The sequence below is a fragment of the Aulonocara sp. 'chitande type north' Nkhata Bay genome, linkage group LG12 (assembly GCF_057382095.1).
Source record: "Aulonocara sp. 'chitande type north' Nkhata Bay isolate Kocher_YH1m ecotype deep benthic linkage group LG12, A_spYH_male_GT1.1, whole genome shotgun sequence".
Taxonomy (NCBI): domain Eukaryota; kingdom Metazoa; phylum Chordata; class Actinopteri; order Cichliformes; family Cichlidae; genus Aulonocara; species Aulonocara sp. 'chitande type north' Nkhata Bay.
The window spans coordinates 5,750,303-5,766,439 of NC_141355.1; the positions used below are offsets into that span (position 1 = coordinate 5,750,303).

Genomic DNA, 16,137 nt, shown 5'->3' on the forward strand with positions numbered 1-16,137 from the left:
ATTGTGTCCTCGCTCTGACCCTCTCTTGTGGTCCATCCGGCCTCGGGCCTCCAGGATCCTCACCCCCTGTGGTCGCCGAGATCTTCTGCAAAGGAAACAAAACACCTTTTCCTGCATCTCCCTAACTTATCATAGTTGGGACTCTTTAATCAAAAGCCTTATCCTAATTATGTTCTTGACTTATAGACTTGTATTTATATATATTCTTCAACGTTACTCATCATTTTACCACTCTCTTAAAACGCTGACACTAACTTCATTTTAAAACCTCACATTTCCTATGTTATAACCTGTTTTTGATATAGCCTTTTTATTTCATTTTGCTCCTTTTAATGTAACAATACCTTATAATTCTAGTTTATCAGACTTAATCAAAACCTATGCTTTCCTTCCTTTGGTCCTTCTTTAAATCAGAACATTTTGTCTTCTGAAAGTTTTATTTCTGCTTCTGCCAACATGTTTAGTTAACGAGCTCGACTGGACAGAAACAATCACAACTGCTGAACCTGCACTGTGCTCATGGTTAAAATTCCACAACATTTTGTCTTCTGAATATTGTATTTTTGCTTCAAAACTGCTTCTAGCACAACAAGAGTCAGCGGAGGCTGGAATGACAACAACAACAACAATCTTGTGCTTAACATAAAACATTTACCATTTAACATAAAACAAAAAATAACACAAGTAACAAAAATAACACAAGTAACTTAAAAAAGCTTCAGTCCACATTTCAGTTTGTTGAGCTCGCTGTTGCTCCAGAGGAGGCCCTCAGCTGGCCGGGCTGGAGCCGAGGCCCCGGGGATGCTGCTACGTGTCTGAGGGCAAGTGCTCTTTCAGCCTGCACGTCTGCCCATTTGCGGTCCTCACTTCTCTCCGAGTCCATCGGTGAGGAGTGTTGCATCTGGTCCAGCAGCATACTCACAGTATATATGGGCTGCTGCTGCTGCAGAGGTGTGCTGGCCTCTGAGCGCTCTGTCTGTGTGTAGATGGAGCAGAGCTGGAACAGCTTCTCTCTGGTTTCCTGAGGGGGGGGATGCTCCATGTCATCCAGGACTAGCTGGATCAGGTGAGGTGTGCTGATGCAGGGGGCATCCAGACATGCAGAGAGAAGCTGCTGCCACCTCAGCTTGATGCGGTCGATGAAAATCCTGTCCTTCATTCTGGCTTTCTTCTGCAACCTTGTCTCAAAATGATATTCAAATTTGTTGTTGTTGCAGAGGAAGACTTCTGAAATCCATGCAGAAATATAGAAACACCTGTGACCGTTGGGCTCTTTGCTGAGCAGCTTCAGTTCCACAAAGAGCTTCTCCAGGAAGAGGTGAATGAAAGACGAAGAGTTAAGCATCTTTAGCAGGGGCAGCCAAAAGCGCAGGAAGGTTTGTGGGACTCTGGGCTCAGTGGGACTGGCACTGTCAGATGTTGCACAGCCTAATGCTTCCAGCTGCTCCATGGTAGGAACAAGAAAACCGTCTTCCAGCAGCACATCAATCAACAGCTCCCTGGACCCCAGTGCAAACTGCTTGATCTCACCCAGCAACGAACTCATGTCTGCTAAGGGGGCCTGCCACAAGCTCTTCCCCTTGTCTTCAGGAGACCCATCATCAAAAGCTTGGTACTGGTCCTTCTGAAAAGAGATCAGCAGCTCCCGAGCGTTTCTGCAGGCATCCACTTCTTTCTGCCTGGCAACGAGCTGCTCATCGGGGCCTCCTCCCAGCTGTCTGGACCAAAACTCCTGCTGGAGCCACTCCAGGGCCACCTTACATCCCTTTCGGCACCATTTCAAAGAAGGAAGAGTCCCACGCATGATTTCGTGCCTCAGATCCACCACCCACTCGGGGATGTTCAAGTTTCCAGCCAGTTGCCTCAGCGGCTGGGCCTTTCTCCCCTGCTGGCGATCCGTGATAAGATTAACAAATCTTACCAGGGCCGTCCCGTACATCAGGGTCAAGTCATCTCCGGTAAGCTGTCCGGACCGGTCCCGCACCTGGCAGCGCACGAGGTCTGCTGTGCAGTCCACGGCCACGGGAAAACTATCAGCGCACCTGGCCCTCCAAGCCGATATCCTCTCTAACGCAAACCTCTGCAGAGAGGAGTCCATCGAGTAAAGGTAGTCCCGAACCTGATCCCACTCCGCTTTGTTAAGCCAGGCTACCACATGGCGTGTTTTCTCAGAGCCCTTTTTATTCATTGTGCGCGCTCCGGACCTCACGCTCAATCTCTCACTCACCGGGAAAAGCCGCTCGCCTCACGCAGAGACCACTCGCAGATTTATATGACAGAGGACCGCGTTCAGAGCTTCGAGTTTTACAGTTGCTTGTCGCACAGCAACCAGGAAATGACGCTAACGTTTTCTTCGGCTTCGTTTGTGGCTGACGTTCACCCTGCGGGCACGCTGACGCCACCTGCTGGATTGGAGGATGGAGCGATGGTTCTACAGAGCGCTTATTTACATGATGCTGGTCATAAACGAGCTTTCTTTGGCTATGGTCAATGGCGTGTCCAGCGGGGTGGCCTGGGGGGGCACAGGCCACCCCCCCAACCAGACTGGCCACCCCAGGTGCCACCCCAAAGGCAAAACAATAAAATTCAATCAAATATCAAATGTCCGATTATGTTTTCACGGTGACGCTCAGATATCCGAGTGTAAGTGAATGCAGCATCGGCTTCTGCGCTATGTGCATCACGTTAGCAAAGGTAGGAGAGCCAAGCACGAAAGACGTCACTGCAGGAAACAATTTTTCGGTGAAAGAAAATGAGGACAGAATAAATGTCCCGGTAAGTAATATTAAGTTTGTTGAGTTTAGTAAACTTCGGCGAAATTAGAATACCAAGGAAAAAATAACACTTAAAGAATTATTGCAGCCGTGGAATATTTCAGACAGTATGCTACAGAGGGGAGCTAACATAAGAGTTATGAGTTATAAGATGTAATCTAAGTCGTAACATTGCTGTATGGAGCTGCAGATTTGGTTGCAGGTTAACATAGCTGGACTGGCCATCGCTTATTTGACTTATTTTTTTATTTTTTTTGTAACGGCATGAACAATGAGAGGTGGTGGATTGGCCAGATGCAGGTCGATGTGTAGAAATAACTCCGTTGTTTGGTGGTGGCTATGGCGGGGCTTCCACAGAGGCAGCAGGTGGATGAGGGAAGGGGAGGCAGGAGGAGAGCCCCGAGGCAGCCGCCAGTCCGAGTGTCAGGTGAACTGAACTTCAGGTAAGAAGTTATGACCTGCAGTCTATCTGGGTCAGATATGAACTAAGTTTAGGTGGAGTTTATTTTCGTTGTGCTGACTTTTTACTGTCAGTTGCAATAACTCATACTGCGTTCTAGCCAGCTTGGAGTTTTTATACAGCTGTTCGGTTGCTATGATGTTACTGATAGTGAACTTTATTTTATTCATAAGGTTAGTTAGTAGAGTTGCCAACGGCTCCTTAAAAAAATGGAATGGTCCCTCAATCAGAGAAAATATTACACGTTTCGTATTGAGCTGAGAAGAGACGCAGTTTGTCCCGAACTTCAGCTAGAATAGAAAAAGACACAAAGCTGGATTTATTCTGTCTTTACGCTGCACAGCTGCCTCTTCTCTCATCCTCCCTCTCCTGTTGCTACTTCAATCATGAAACTGATCGATGATCAGCTGATCGGCTTTTCTCTCTTGTTTGTTTATCGCCCACTTTGCGCCAGAAAGACAAAACCAGCAGATGTCGCGCTAAACAACAGCAGCACGTTTAAGCTTGATCGGCTGTTGTTAGAATTTATTTAATATTAATTTCTAGTATCAGCTGATGTTTGCTGGAGCCACAGCTGTAAAGCTGCTGGTCATGATGTCGGTTTGGATATCTGGTGAGAGGGAAACGTGAAGACCACCCACCAGGATCCTTTTTTATGTAGCTGACAGCTGGTAACTGTGCAGGGGCGGGTCTAGCAAAGTTTTGCCAGGGGGCCAGGTAGGGCATTAACAGGGAAAGGGGGCACAAAGAAATACTTTTCTTTCCTATTCTCATTTAAAATATCTAGCTTTTATTAAATAATTATCTAAATCTTACAACCAAAGTTTTTATCTGGCGTAAAATGTATAGAAATCATACATATACCAAAAAGACTGTACATCACTGTCACAACAGGGTTTGTTTTCATTCAAAGGCTTTATGGCTTTAATACCTGGTGGGTCGGTCTGTAGTCAAAATGCCCGATTTTCTGTCCCAGTCCAGCCCTGCAGGTTATACTGGCAGTGTCACCATGCCAGCTGAATGTATTTCATCATCAGCCAGTGTTGTTCTTTATCAATATTACCAAAGTTTACCATAAGGCAGCATAGAAAGTATTTACTTGCTTTCAGGTTTTATTCAAATATTAGTCTTTTCAGTTGTTTCTCCACTTTTTTCCTGTTTCAAAATCAAACACCAGTTTGTGAGAAGATTATCTTCTTTTTTTTAACAGGCAGAGAAAGTTTTGCATTGGAATGGCTAATTTGTCAATTGTTTGCTACAAATGTTCGTATTTTAATATTCAAAAATGTTTTTGCCCAAAACATATGTGCAGTATATGTCAGTAAAAATACTATGCAAATATTGCTGTCCTTGAATGCTGAGTAAACACTGACAAAGCACTGATTGTATCTCTTGTACTTTATCAACGCAGTATCTAAAAACTTTGCACCGTAGTGGTTAAAATCTCATTCTAATAAGAGTTAAAAGTGCATTTGGTTATTAGGTTTATAGGATTATTGAATTATGGTTAAGGGTTGGTAGAATTTTTTTTTAAAAACATTATCTGCCAATTAAATCTGCCACCCTTCTCCAAATCTGTGCCCCTACCTGGCCCCCCCAACAAAAATTTTCTAGACACGCCACTGATTTTTGGGCCAATCAATTGTATGATATTGTGCGAATGAAGGCTGTATTGGTTGTGGTTTTTACACATATAAACACATAAATAAGATGGAACCAGCCCAAAGAGAGGTTTATAGATAAACATCAACCAATGGGAGAGTCTACAAATATGGAAAGATGGACATTTAGCAGCAGCATACAAAGAACAATGATGTACACAATTTCCATAACCAGTAATAAAAAGTAAAGCACAATGGTACACAGTATCCAACCTCTTTAGGTAGTGAGCAGGTGCATTAAAAAATAAAAAGCAGGTCACCAAAATCCATTAAAGGTAAAGAAGTTGCATGAATCAAGTGTTTTCTCATTTGGAGGGAGAAACAGGATTGATTTCTAAAAAAGAAACTTAGTTTTAGTTTTAACTTCGACACAAGCCTTTGAATTTGAGTTTTAAATGACAAATTCTGATCTATAATGATCCCTAGATACTTGTAAGATGTGACCATTTCAATTTCAGTTCCTTGAATTGTTGTAATCTTAGGAGATGTAGCTAACAACTCTTTGCCATTTGAGGATAACACGAACTTGTATTTCTATCGATTTAACACCAACTTAAGTTGGGTTAAATGGGACTGAAAAACATCAAAGGCAGACTGCAGAAATTGCAGGGTTGGTGAAGGAGATGAACAATAGATAATTGTATCATCTGCATAAAGATGAAATGCAGCATTTGACAAATTATCACAAAGGTTGTTTATGTAAAGAGAAAAGAACAATGGCTCTAATATGGAGCCCTGTGGAACTTCTTTGGATACTTGGATACTGGGAGAAAAGAGGAAGTTTGCAGTCCATTGAATCAATGATGTCATTAACCACTTAAATAGCAGCAGTTAGTGTGCTGTGTTGTTTTCTGAATCCTGACTGATGTTGGAAAGAACTGAATTTTTGTCAAAAAAGTCTTTCAGTTGTTCACTAATGAACAGCTAAACTCTGAATCTAGAACTTTTGCTAGAACACACAATTTCGATATGGGCCTGTAGTTATTAACATCTGAAGGATCACCTCTTTTCAGCAAAGGGAGAACACAGGCAGATTTCTGTATTACAGGGATCTCACTTTCGAGAGGCTAAGATTAAAAATGTAAGTTAGTGGTTCTGCTATAAAATCTGCAGCCAACTTAAGACAATAAGGATCAAGTTGATCTGGTCCTGCAGATTTATTTAGATCCAACAGATTTAAAGCCCTGTGGACCTCAAAAACATTTAGTGGAGAAAAACTGAAGGGTTGGACCAAAGATTCAGTTTGAGTGGTTGCAGAGAGAGCCTCCTGTTGATTAAGCTGTTTTAAATCTGGATATAAAGATTCAAATAGAGATCCTGAAGAATGAAAAAGCTCATTAAAGCAGTTTAGAATATCACATTTCTCCATTAAGGTGCAGGAGTCTTTTACGACAAAGGCTGGCATCTCATTTGTAGTTATGTCTCCATAAGAAGATTTTATTATTTTCCAGAATTTCTTAGGATCGTTCAGATGTTTAGTAGTTTTTGAAAGATAGAATTCTGATTTGGCCTTTTAAATTAAGGAAGTTGAACGGTTTCTGAGCTGTCTAAAAATCAGCCAGTCCGCTTCAGATTTGGTTTTTCTGGCATCCCTTTTTTTGAGTAGACTGGAGAGCTGATGTCATGGTCTGGCTGGCAGACCGTGGGGATGTGGGGAAAGGAGGACCCAAAACGCAGACTCTGCGATGCAAACAGTGCTCTTTATTTACAGTGAAAAGCTGTAAACACAATAACTCCCCGTTGCTCCCTTGAACCCCGTGTGCGTGCTTCCCTCCGACGTCTGTGTTCGTGCTCCCTGCTGTTGTGTTTCCGCACACCCCGTGCGTGCTGCCTTTCTGGACCACTCTTCCTCCTGCAGGGAAACCATAGAAGCAGCCGTCAACACTAACCCTCGGCAGGTATATACGAACAGCACTGACATATACTGACACACACTAACTTGGTACGATAACTCAATGATCCCACGCCAGTGGGAGCTCCAACATTCTCCTAAGTAGCTCCCCCGACGAGCCCTGGGCCCTATTTCAGGAAGCCGGTTTAGTGCAAACTCTGAGTAAGTATACCCTGAGTTAACGAAAACTCTGGGTTTTCGGTTTCACAAAGCGAGTTTAGATTAATTAACCCTAACCCTAAGACAACCAGTCCCAGTTGAAATCTCCAGGCAGCACAATTTCATTAAAATCTAAAGTAGATCGTTTTTCACTAAGTGAAACTAAAGCCTCACTACTAGCTGAGGGGGGTCTATAACAGCCCACAATGGTAATAAAATAGCCCTTCAAAAGTTAGAGCTTGAGGGCAAGAAGTTCAAACTGTTTACAAACAGATACTGATGATTGGACAGTAACATGGAATTTGTTTTTTACGTAAATTGCAACACCGCCACCCTTTCTGGTGCGGTCGCAACGGAAAAGATTATAGCGCGTTATTGCAATGTCTTTGTCAGTAACCGATTTTGTAAGCCACTTTGCTGATAATGTAAGAATATCAGTATATAACTCTTTCATCCAAATTTTCATGAAATCAAGTTTGGGAAGAAGACTTCTGACATTTAAATGAGTGATACCAAGACCCGTTCAAGCTTTAAAATCACAAGGAGTACTCAAGCATTTGCAATCTGGACCAGGATTAGGTTGTATTTCCAGATAAAAGAAGCAGAAGAACAAAAACATTTTCTTTTCACAGATTTTTTTTGTAGTTTAACAGACTGATTTCTCTTACAGCTCAATCTCTTTGGGTGGTGAGAGAATTGGGAAATAAACCAGTGATATGGAATAAATAAATCAGTTAAATCAGATGGAATGAGATCTCTGCTGATGATCACATTTGAGAAGCTTCTAAAAGATGTAAAATCCCACCTTGTTCCCTTTGAGAGGAGTAAGAAGTATGATTTCCCTTGTTCTGCAGACTGTTCCTGCACCTCATGTAGACAAAAAGCTGTCAATAAAATCAATAAAGGAAAAAAGGCTACTGAGGATAACATGCTGACTAACAGGGAAAAAAAAGGTAGACCCAGTCGACCTGTGGTAGAGCCTGGTTGTGGCCAGATATAGATATAATCGTCGCATTAAACAGCTTCTAAGAGCAAGATCAGTTACTGAATGGGCTGTTCAACAATAGACAGCTTGCCAGAATGCTGTCCCATCTTTCCCATTTTCTGGTCTTCAATTAATGTTAATTCCTCCCCAGGACAAATCTTAACTCTCCTCACAAGTCCATCTTTATCAGTCATTGTTTCTAATTTGGCTAATCTCCACTCGTTCCCTGGCAGATTATCTGTCTGTGGAGGTGAAGCTGGAAATGTTGTGAGATGCTAAAGTGGGGCCAGAGACACAGGCTGCTGTGGATGCACATGTCCCTGTCCCATATGTTCCTGTCAGCAGAGTACAAATGACCTTCATGCATTACTCCCTGATTGTCTATAGTGTGTTGACTTTGAAGGGAAGCTGTGGATCCATATGTAGAATCAGCATAGTCTCTGTTAAGAAGCGTCTTTTGACAGCATTTGAGTATGGGATGGACAGCAATAAGAACTGGGAGTAGTTGGAGCAGTTCACTTGTGGCAGACATTAAAAAATAAAGAAATTAGACATTAGAATATGTGTGAGAAAGATGAATCAAGGAAAGAAAGGGGGCTACAGACAACATTTATTTATGGGGCCCAGAGTTCTGTGCTACACTCCTGCACACAGGCTGCATAAACAGTAAGAAAAGTAAATATAAGATATGCTAAATGCTTCTTTGAGCCAGAAATAGTGTAAATATAGTGAAATAAACTTAAAATAACTGTAAGATGCAAAATGTTATCTCTAACATAATCAGTTACAAACACACACATTTCCCTCTGAAATGGAGCAGAATAGAATAGAGTATTTACAAAGCACCAAATTATAACAGACATCATCTCAGATCATTAAAGGTCAGGACCTTACAGTTTACTTAAAACACGAGCAAATGTATGTGGGACTTTCCAGCACTGACTACCCATTATCTATCTAACCAGGTAGCAAATGGATTGGGGTTCCTGGGGAAATTCGAGGTTATGAAGCGGCACACCGGCTTTATGGGAAGTTGCCGTGGGCCGACCTCTTTCAGCCGACCATCAAATTAGCCAGAGAAGGATTCCCTATTCCTTACTACCAAGGTCAACACATCCCACGCATTGGTAACACGTCACTACGGTATGAAATACACCCACAATGTGATTTCAAAAATACAAAGAGCAAACAATGAATGGTTCAGCTTTATTTCACTGTCTTTGTCTTTTAGGGAGTTATATTTAGATAAAAATGGGAACCTGCTTAAGACCGGTGATACTGTGAAATTTGAGAAACTGGCTGACACTTTGGAGATGATCGCAAACGAGGGACCAGATGTGTTTTACAACGGAACAATAGCAAAGAATTTAACCAGTGACATACAGAATGAAGGTATTATCAGATGGGTTTCATCCTGCTCTCTTTCTGACCGTTTTCTATGTCTGCCAGGCACAATGATCTAATTACAAATTACAAAAATCTATTGGTTTTGGAAAACTGTAACATGATCCCTCACAGGCTACACTGTGATCTGTCTCGATCCATTCAAAGTCTTGATTATGAAATTCATTGTGTTCATTTGTACTCAGCAGAATCATTTGTTTCACTGTTCTTGCTCAGGAGGAAAACTTACATGGAAGGACTTGGAATTGTATGAAGCTAAAGTGACTGATGCGTGGAATATTTCTTTGGGAGAGTATAAACTGTACTTCCCTCCGCCCCCTGCAGGAGGAGCCATCCTCAGCCTCATCCTCAACATCATGAAAGGTTCCTGATTGTTGCTTCTAGCATGTAGAGTTTGATTCATATAGGAAAATGATCCTTATCAATCTTTACAAATGTGATACACTAAGAATTGATGTTTTCAATCCAAAAAATATTTTTTTTTAAAATATTTTTAGGATACAAAATGGAATCAGAACCTAAGACGACTGATGAAAAGATTTTGTTTTATCACCGTTATATTGAAGCTTTAAAATTTGCCAATGAATTAAAGACAAATATCAGCGATCCAAACTTCAGCTCAGATGAAGTAAGTATCTCAAAATCCTACAGATTTGCACCTGCTTTGTTGCATAAAGAATGATTCTATTTAAGTGACTAAACAATTAAAAGTAACAATACCACATCACAAAACACAAAACAAACCGCCCCTTGCCTGCAGCTCATCCACAAACTACACCCCACCACAGTCAGTTTATGCACACTGATAATGAGTTGAGGTTTTTTTGTAATATCTCTGAGTTTTGCACAGTTGGACTTTAGGTTAATTTGTTGGGTTGAGATTGTGACTATGTGTTAACAAAGTGCTTTTACAGAAGTGTTCACCTTTGTTAATGATCAATCAGGGGCATTTGATTATCAGTACCTGGCTGCTACTTACAATTAAAGTTCTTATAGAAGCACTAAGGGTGTAGAAAACCAGTAGAGTGCTGTAAGAATTTCTTTGAGTCTCAGCATTTTCATTTCAGCATCATTCTGAGCAGTGATGTAGCTTTTAAAACATATACATATAAATACAAGTTTTAAAAGCACATAAACCTAAATTGGCTTAATATTTGTCTTTAATTTAGTATGTATATATTATTGTTATTATTATCTTAGTATTTAAATATAAGTATAATTTTGTGTAATGTGATGTTTTCAGATACTCTGTAGTTCACACAGATGACTGAATTTCAGAGACTCTATCTTTGGCAGTCATATGTTGAGCTTGATCACTAACCAATATTATAACCTCTAGTATTCATTCATTCATTCATCTTACATCAGTGATGGATCAATGATCAAAATTCTGTTAACATTTGGCTCCAATTTTATAAATTTCTTGACAGCAATGTATTTTCTGTAATGTGCATATTTATTTAGTTTTATTAATTCATTTTATTAATTCTCTGTATTTCACACAGATGGCAAAGAAACTGACACAGGATAGCTTTGCAGACAGCAAACGAAGCTTGATCAGCAGCGACAAGACTCGTGATCCTGGCATCAACTTGTATCTGGACAGCATCGGCACCACACATGTATCTGTGCTGGCTGAAGATGGATCTGCTGTGTCTGTCACCAGCAGCATCAACGATGAGTCAGTACCTGCATCATTCTGTTTCACTGCTAGAAACCAGCTATCAGATATTTTTCTTTCTTGAAACTGAAGATTTAAGAGATTATGGAGGAACTTATTTTTAGACTATTTCTATACTACAAAGAGTGTCTTGGCTTTGTAGTTAGTTTAGTTTTTTTGTTTACAGATTCGGCTCCGGGGTCCTCTCTCCAAGCACTGGAATCATTCTCAACAACCAGCTGTCTGACTTCTGTGGTAGAGCTAATAGCTTCTCTCCTGGTAAGAGATCAGTAGGATGCTTTTTACATTTATTATTTATGAAATACAAGTAATTAGACGAGGAAGGTGGATTATTTCAAAACTAATACCACAAAGAGTTAAATTTTTTTCCTGAAATTATTTTCCTGACAGGACATATTTCTTTAAGTAATTTCTAATAATGGCAAAATAGTGCCATTGAGGAAATGAGAGGAGAAAATGGCATTTCATAATTCATTGTGATGCATCATATTTTGTTGATCATGGAAAAACTAAACTTGTTGATCATTTCCACGATGTTTTGCCAAACTGAAACACATCATGTGAATTTGGACTAAAATTGCATTTTCTGTTTAATACCATAGCCTGCTAAAATGTTTGAATGTTCAAGAACAGGCACAGTTTTACTACTGCTGTAGTAAAATCTGTTTCCATGTCAACGTGTTGTTGTGTGAAGTTTTTCCTTCACACTGTCACCAAGTACTTGCTCATAAGGGGCTCTTCTTATTGTTGGGGGTTTCTCTCTACTGAAGTGGGTTAACCTTATGATATAAATGTACCATTGTGATTTGACGGTATATGGATATTTATATTCATTTAAAATTATATAGAGGACAGCACACTGGCACGGTGTTGCCTTATAGCATAGGTGTCAAACTCTGGCCCGCGGGCCAAATTTGGCCCGGAGCCTAATTACATTTGGCCCGCAAAGCCATACCAAATTACTATTAGAGCTGGCCTACTGGTATTATACAGCTAATAGATATATTGTTTAGTATTAAGCTTTGTTTGTTCCATATTCAGTTTTTCAGCAAAACGTGTTTGAGTCCATAAGAAAAGATTCATTCTTATATCTGGAGGAATAAATATATTTCAATAAATATTAATGTTAGCCCGCGACTTTGTTCCAGTTTTGAATTTTGGCCCACTGTGTATTTGAGTTTGACACCCCTGCCTTATAGCAAGAAGGCCCTGAGTTTGATCCCACTTGTGTGGAGCTTGCATGTTCTCCCCATGTTTGTGTGAGTTCTCTCTGGGTACTGCAGCATCCTCCCACAGTCCAAAGACATGCAGTTAGTAGGGTTAGGCTAATTGGTGAATCTAAATTGCCCATAGGTGTGAATGCGAGTGTCTCTCTGTGTTAGCGCTGCATCCGGCTAGCGACCTGACCTCGGTTTACCCTGCCTCTCGCCCTATGGTAGCTAGGATTGGCTCCACCACCCCTGCAACCCTGAGAAGGATAAGCTGAAGATAATCGATGGATGAATCTATATATAGATCTATAATATTGATTCAAGTGTGTTCAAGGTTCTGTATAATTCAGTTTGGACATAGCATCATTCAAACATTAATCTAACACACTGACAGAGTCTCAGTAATAGCTGCACTTTGAAAGACATTTCACTTTAGTTTGATACAGATTCAGTAGAGATAACTCACTTGTTGTGTGTGCACTTTCATCATTTGTTGATAAGCATGGGCGGATGCAATTCTAAACTTGTTTGTAGAGCACAGGTGTCGAACTCCAGGCTTTGAGGGCCAGTGTCCTGCAGATTTTACATGTGTCCTTGATCAAACACAGATAAATTACCTCCTCAGCGGCTGTATCCCAATTCAGGGTCTGCAGCCTTAAAGTACGCAGCCTTAACGGTCCACAAGGGCCGCGTAATCAAAGACCGCTGAGGCCGGAAGTGCGAGGCTTGTGAAATGGGACGGTCTAGCCTCCGTCGCGCTGCCCAGGTTGCCTAGCAACCATGATACTAACAGCTGGAAACGTTTCATACAGCTTTGTTTGACAGGAATGAAGGAGAAACCTTTTTGTTCATTTGTTTGTTTGTTTCTACATGAGCTTTGATCATTCTCCGTAAGATTAAGCTCAGCTATTGAACGGCGTATATTTTAAAGTAAAGGCTTTAAAACCAAGTTAGTACAAACGTCACTAATGTCACATAACTTTGCCGACATGTGGCCAACAGTAATGTTTAATGTTCTTCGTTATTAAACATTTGCACATAAATAAGTGACATAATATTCAGTACTTACTTAAAGTTTACTCTTCGGGCGCCCCTCATCCGCCGTTTTTTTTTTTGGCAAAATTATCGACACCCACCGCCATGCTATGCATTATGGGATATGTTGGGCCACGAAGTCTACACTGCCACATCCTTAAAATTCAGGGAAATGAAGGACGCATTTGAGGGCAGCATTTCGAGCAGCCTTTGAATTGGGACAGCCTTCGTCGCGTCGCTGTGACGTAATCTGTTGGGTCTAAACTCAGACCCTGCTGTATCCAGGACTTATTCCCGTGAAAGAAAAACAAGGCAACAGCGATCAATCGATTTACTTGCAAGGGAGGCCTCGTCGGTATCTCAGAAACGCACTTCGAATCTCCTTACGAGTGACCCCGATGATGGCCTCCTCTCGCTGCCTTTTATTGAAAACGTTCACACAATAAACAATAGTTTACAAACACCTCCCCTCATAACCCCCCTTGGTTACAAAGACAAGGCACTGTATGTGTGTGTTCTCCTGCTGACCAAAAAGGGTCATAAAAGCATAAAAGCAGGAGCAACATCCTTGGTCATAAAGAGGGTAGTCTCCCCCACACCCAATTCATGGTTCACCCTAGATAACAAAGTGAAGCCATACAAAGGGGAGGAAGTTTACCAACATCAAACAGACCTTCACAAGGATGTGCCTGTGATAAAACACTACAGCCCCCACCCAGAACCTCGAGAATCTGGGGAGGGGGGAAGAAATAATTTCTTTCATCACAGAGTTAAAACAATGTAGAAATGGTAAGCATAAAAATGACAAACATTTAACAATTCACTTTAACATAATCGGCCTTGAAATGCGGCCTTTAAGGCTGCAGACCCTGAATTGGGATACAGCCAACATGTCTTGGAGTTCTCCAGAAGCCTGGTAATGAACTAATCATTTGATTCAGGTGTGTTCACCCAGAGTCTTATCTAAAACCTGCAGGACACTGGCCTTCGAGGCCGGGAGTTTGACACCCCTGTTGTAGAGTATAAAAAATTCAGGTATGAAAATACTGCATGAAAATACAGTAACTGATTCGTGTATGAAACATTTGTGTAAATGATTTATGCACAGATATGTGTGTACAGACTGATTTCTGTTTTCTAGTTTTGTCATTCAAGGTCTTTGTTGTATTTCTCAGGGGAGCGGCCTCCCTCCAATATGGCCCCATCTGTGCTGAAGTCTCCATCGAAGACGCTGGTGATTGGAGGGTCTGGTTCTGAAACGATTCCACCGGCTGTGGCCTCGGTATGTATGCATGGTACACACAAAGGTGCCGTTACATATTAAATAAAATAAATTGATGTGGACTGATGCTGGTCTTTGCTGTTAAAGCTTGCATCATAGCAACAAGATTCTTCACCCTAATTTATCCTGTAATCATCACTTTCTCATCTCATTTTTTTTTCTCTCCAAGGCGCTCATGAACCACCTTTGGTTTGGAAAGAGCCTTAAGGAGGCAATTATTACGCCTGTTGTTCTTGTAGACTCTAAAAGTGAAGTAAAACCTGAACCCAAGCTTGAAAAGGTAATTTATTCAATGTATTTAAATGATAAATTAATAAGTTCTACTTCTCTTGTTCCATCTGAGTCTCTCTCCTCTTTGCCCTGCAGGATGTAGTTGATGGTCTTGAAGCTCTGGGACATAAAATAGCAAAATTCTACAACACAGTCAACGCTGTGGAAAAGGCGGGCAGCTGTATCTCTGCATGGTCTGATGAAAGGAAAAAAGGCAAAGCTGCTGGTTACTGAGACCAAGAGTCAGTGATGTCAGTTATACAGCATGGTCTTAAGGTTATGGACACTGCTGTAGCTACAACATTGGTAAATCTATATTCGTCTGTTAACTGATAGATCATTCATGCTTTGCTCATGTGTATAAAAAGTTTGTAATATTGAAAACATAATGCAACGATCAGATCAGTTAAATCCCAAATTTCATGCAAAAATGTGCAAAGATAGCACTGTAAAAACTAGAAATGTAATTTTTAAAAAAAGTAGGGATTGCTGTTGATATCCGCCTCAATTTTTTTACAATCAATATGACCTTCTAAATATTTGTTTATTTTGGGTTTTGATACATATAGAATTGACTAAACAAGGAAACAGCTTTCAGGTCAAAATGTGAAGCCCATGCCTGTTTCTTTGACCTGCATTCTTTCTAAAAAGCAGGCCAGCAGGTTGAGACTGACTGCAGAAATCTTTGGTTATAGTAAACAATTCATATTTTCAAGTCTCATCAAATTCATGTTTACTTTGTAGATTTTAGCCCACTGGATAGTCCAGAAGGGAGATAAAGTAGGGTACACTTTAGGGCAGACCTAAGTTATCTATCAATTGATTTGTAGTTTAACCCCCCAGCCCCCACCCAATGTTTTTTATTATTATGTTTTTATATTTAGTTTTCATATTAAGATTTTGAGCTTCATTAATCCTGCTATGTTTTTGCTCTTATAAAGTGTGGGTAATTCTGCTGATGTGCTCAGGGTAAAAGTTAATCTGACAAGCAGTTTGTGAGGCAGGTTTTCTTTTTACCTCGGTATCTGTCTGAGCTCCTGTCTGTTTATGATTAATAAAGTATTCTGATTCTGATTGTTTCAGGATGACCTGCCATTATTCAATGACACATCTGCTTACCTGCATCTTTTGCTCGTTTCTCCTCCTCTTCTTTTCTCTTTTTTCTAAACTGAGGACCTGATGGCTTTGAACTTTTCTTGTCCATCTTCCATTGGTTTTAATTTTGCACTCCAATATGAACACCCTTCCCCCAACCCAAGGATCACCACAACATGATCTAACACACCTACACCTTAGTTCACAGATTCACTTTGTCTAGGGTGCA

The 16,137-nt window shown here is 40.8% G+C and overlaps 1 protein-coding gene and 1 pseudogene across 1 annotated transcript; one reads left to right on the forward strand and one right to left on the reverse strand.

Annotated features, from left to right (window-relative positions):
* Positions 1 to 629: 629 nt before the first annotated feature.
* Positions 630 to 2,388, reverse strand: LOC147316789 (ribosomal biogenesis protein LAS1L-like; annotated as a pseudogene).
* Positions 2,389 to 5,222: 2,834 nt separating this feature from the next.
* Positions 5,223 to 15,812, forward strand: LOC147316790 (glutathione hydrolase 5 proenzyme-like). Its single transcript, XM_086313338.1, has 10 exons — positions 5,223 to 6,793; positions 8,896 to 9,073; positions 9,162 to 9,322; positions 9,551 to 9,697; positions 9,832 to 9,962; positions 10,840 to 11,015; positions 11,182 to 11,273; positions 14,437 to 14,543; positions 14,713 to 14,823; positions 14,910 to 15,812. Exons 3-10 carry the CDS (start codon positions 9,244 to 9,246, stop codon positions 15,045 to 15,047), a joined length of 981 nt encoding a protein of 326 aa, XP_086169464.1. The 5' UTR covers positions 5,223 to 6,793; positions 8,896 to 9,073; positions 9,162 to 9,243; the 3' UTR covers positions 15,048 to 15,812.
* Positions 15,813 to 16,137: the final 325 nt, after the last annotated feature.

Excerpts from the sequence above, each read along its gene's own strand:
- LOC147316790 (XM_086313338.1), top strand. The coding sequence starts at position 9,244 with ATGATCGCAAACGAGGGACCAGATGTGTTTTACAACGGAACAATAGCA. Across the intron at positions 11,274-14,436 it reads AGCTAATAGCTTCTCTCCTG|GGGAGCGGCCTCCCTCCAAT; the intron begins GTAAGAGATCAG and ends TGTATTTCTCAG. Across the intron at positions 14,824-14,909 it reads CTGAACCCAAGCTTGAAAAG|GATGTAGTTGATGGTCTTGA; the intron begins GTAATTTATTCA and ends TTTGCCCTGCAG.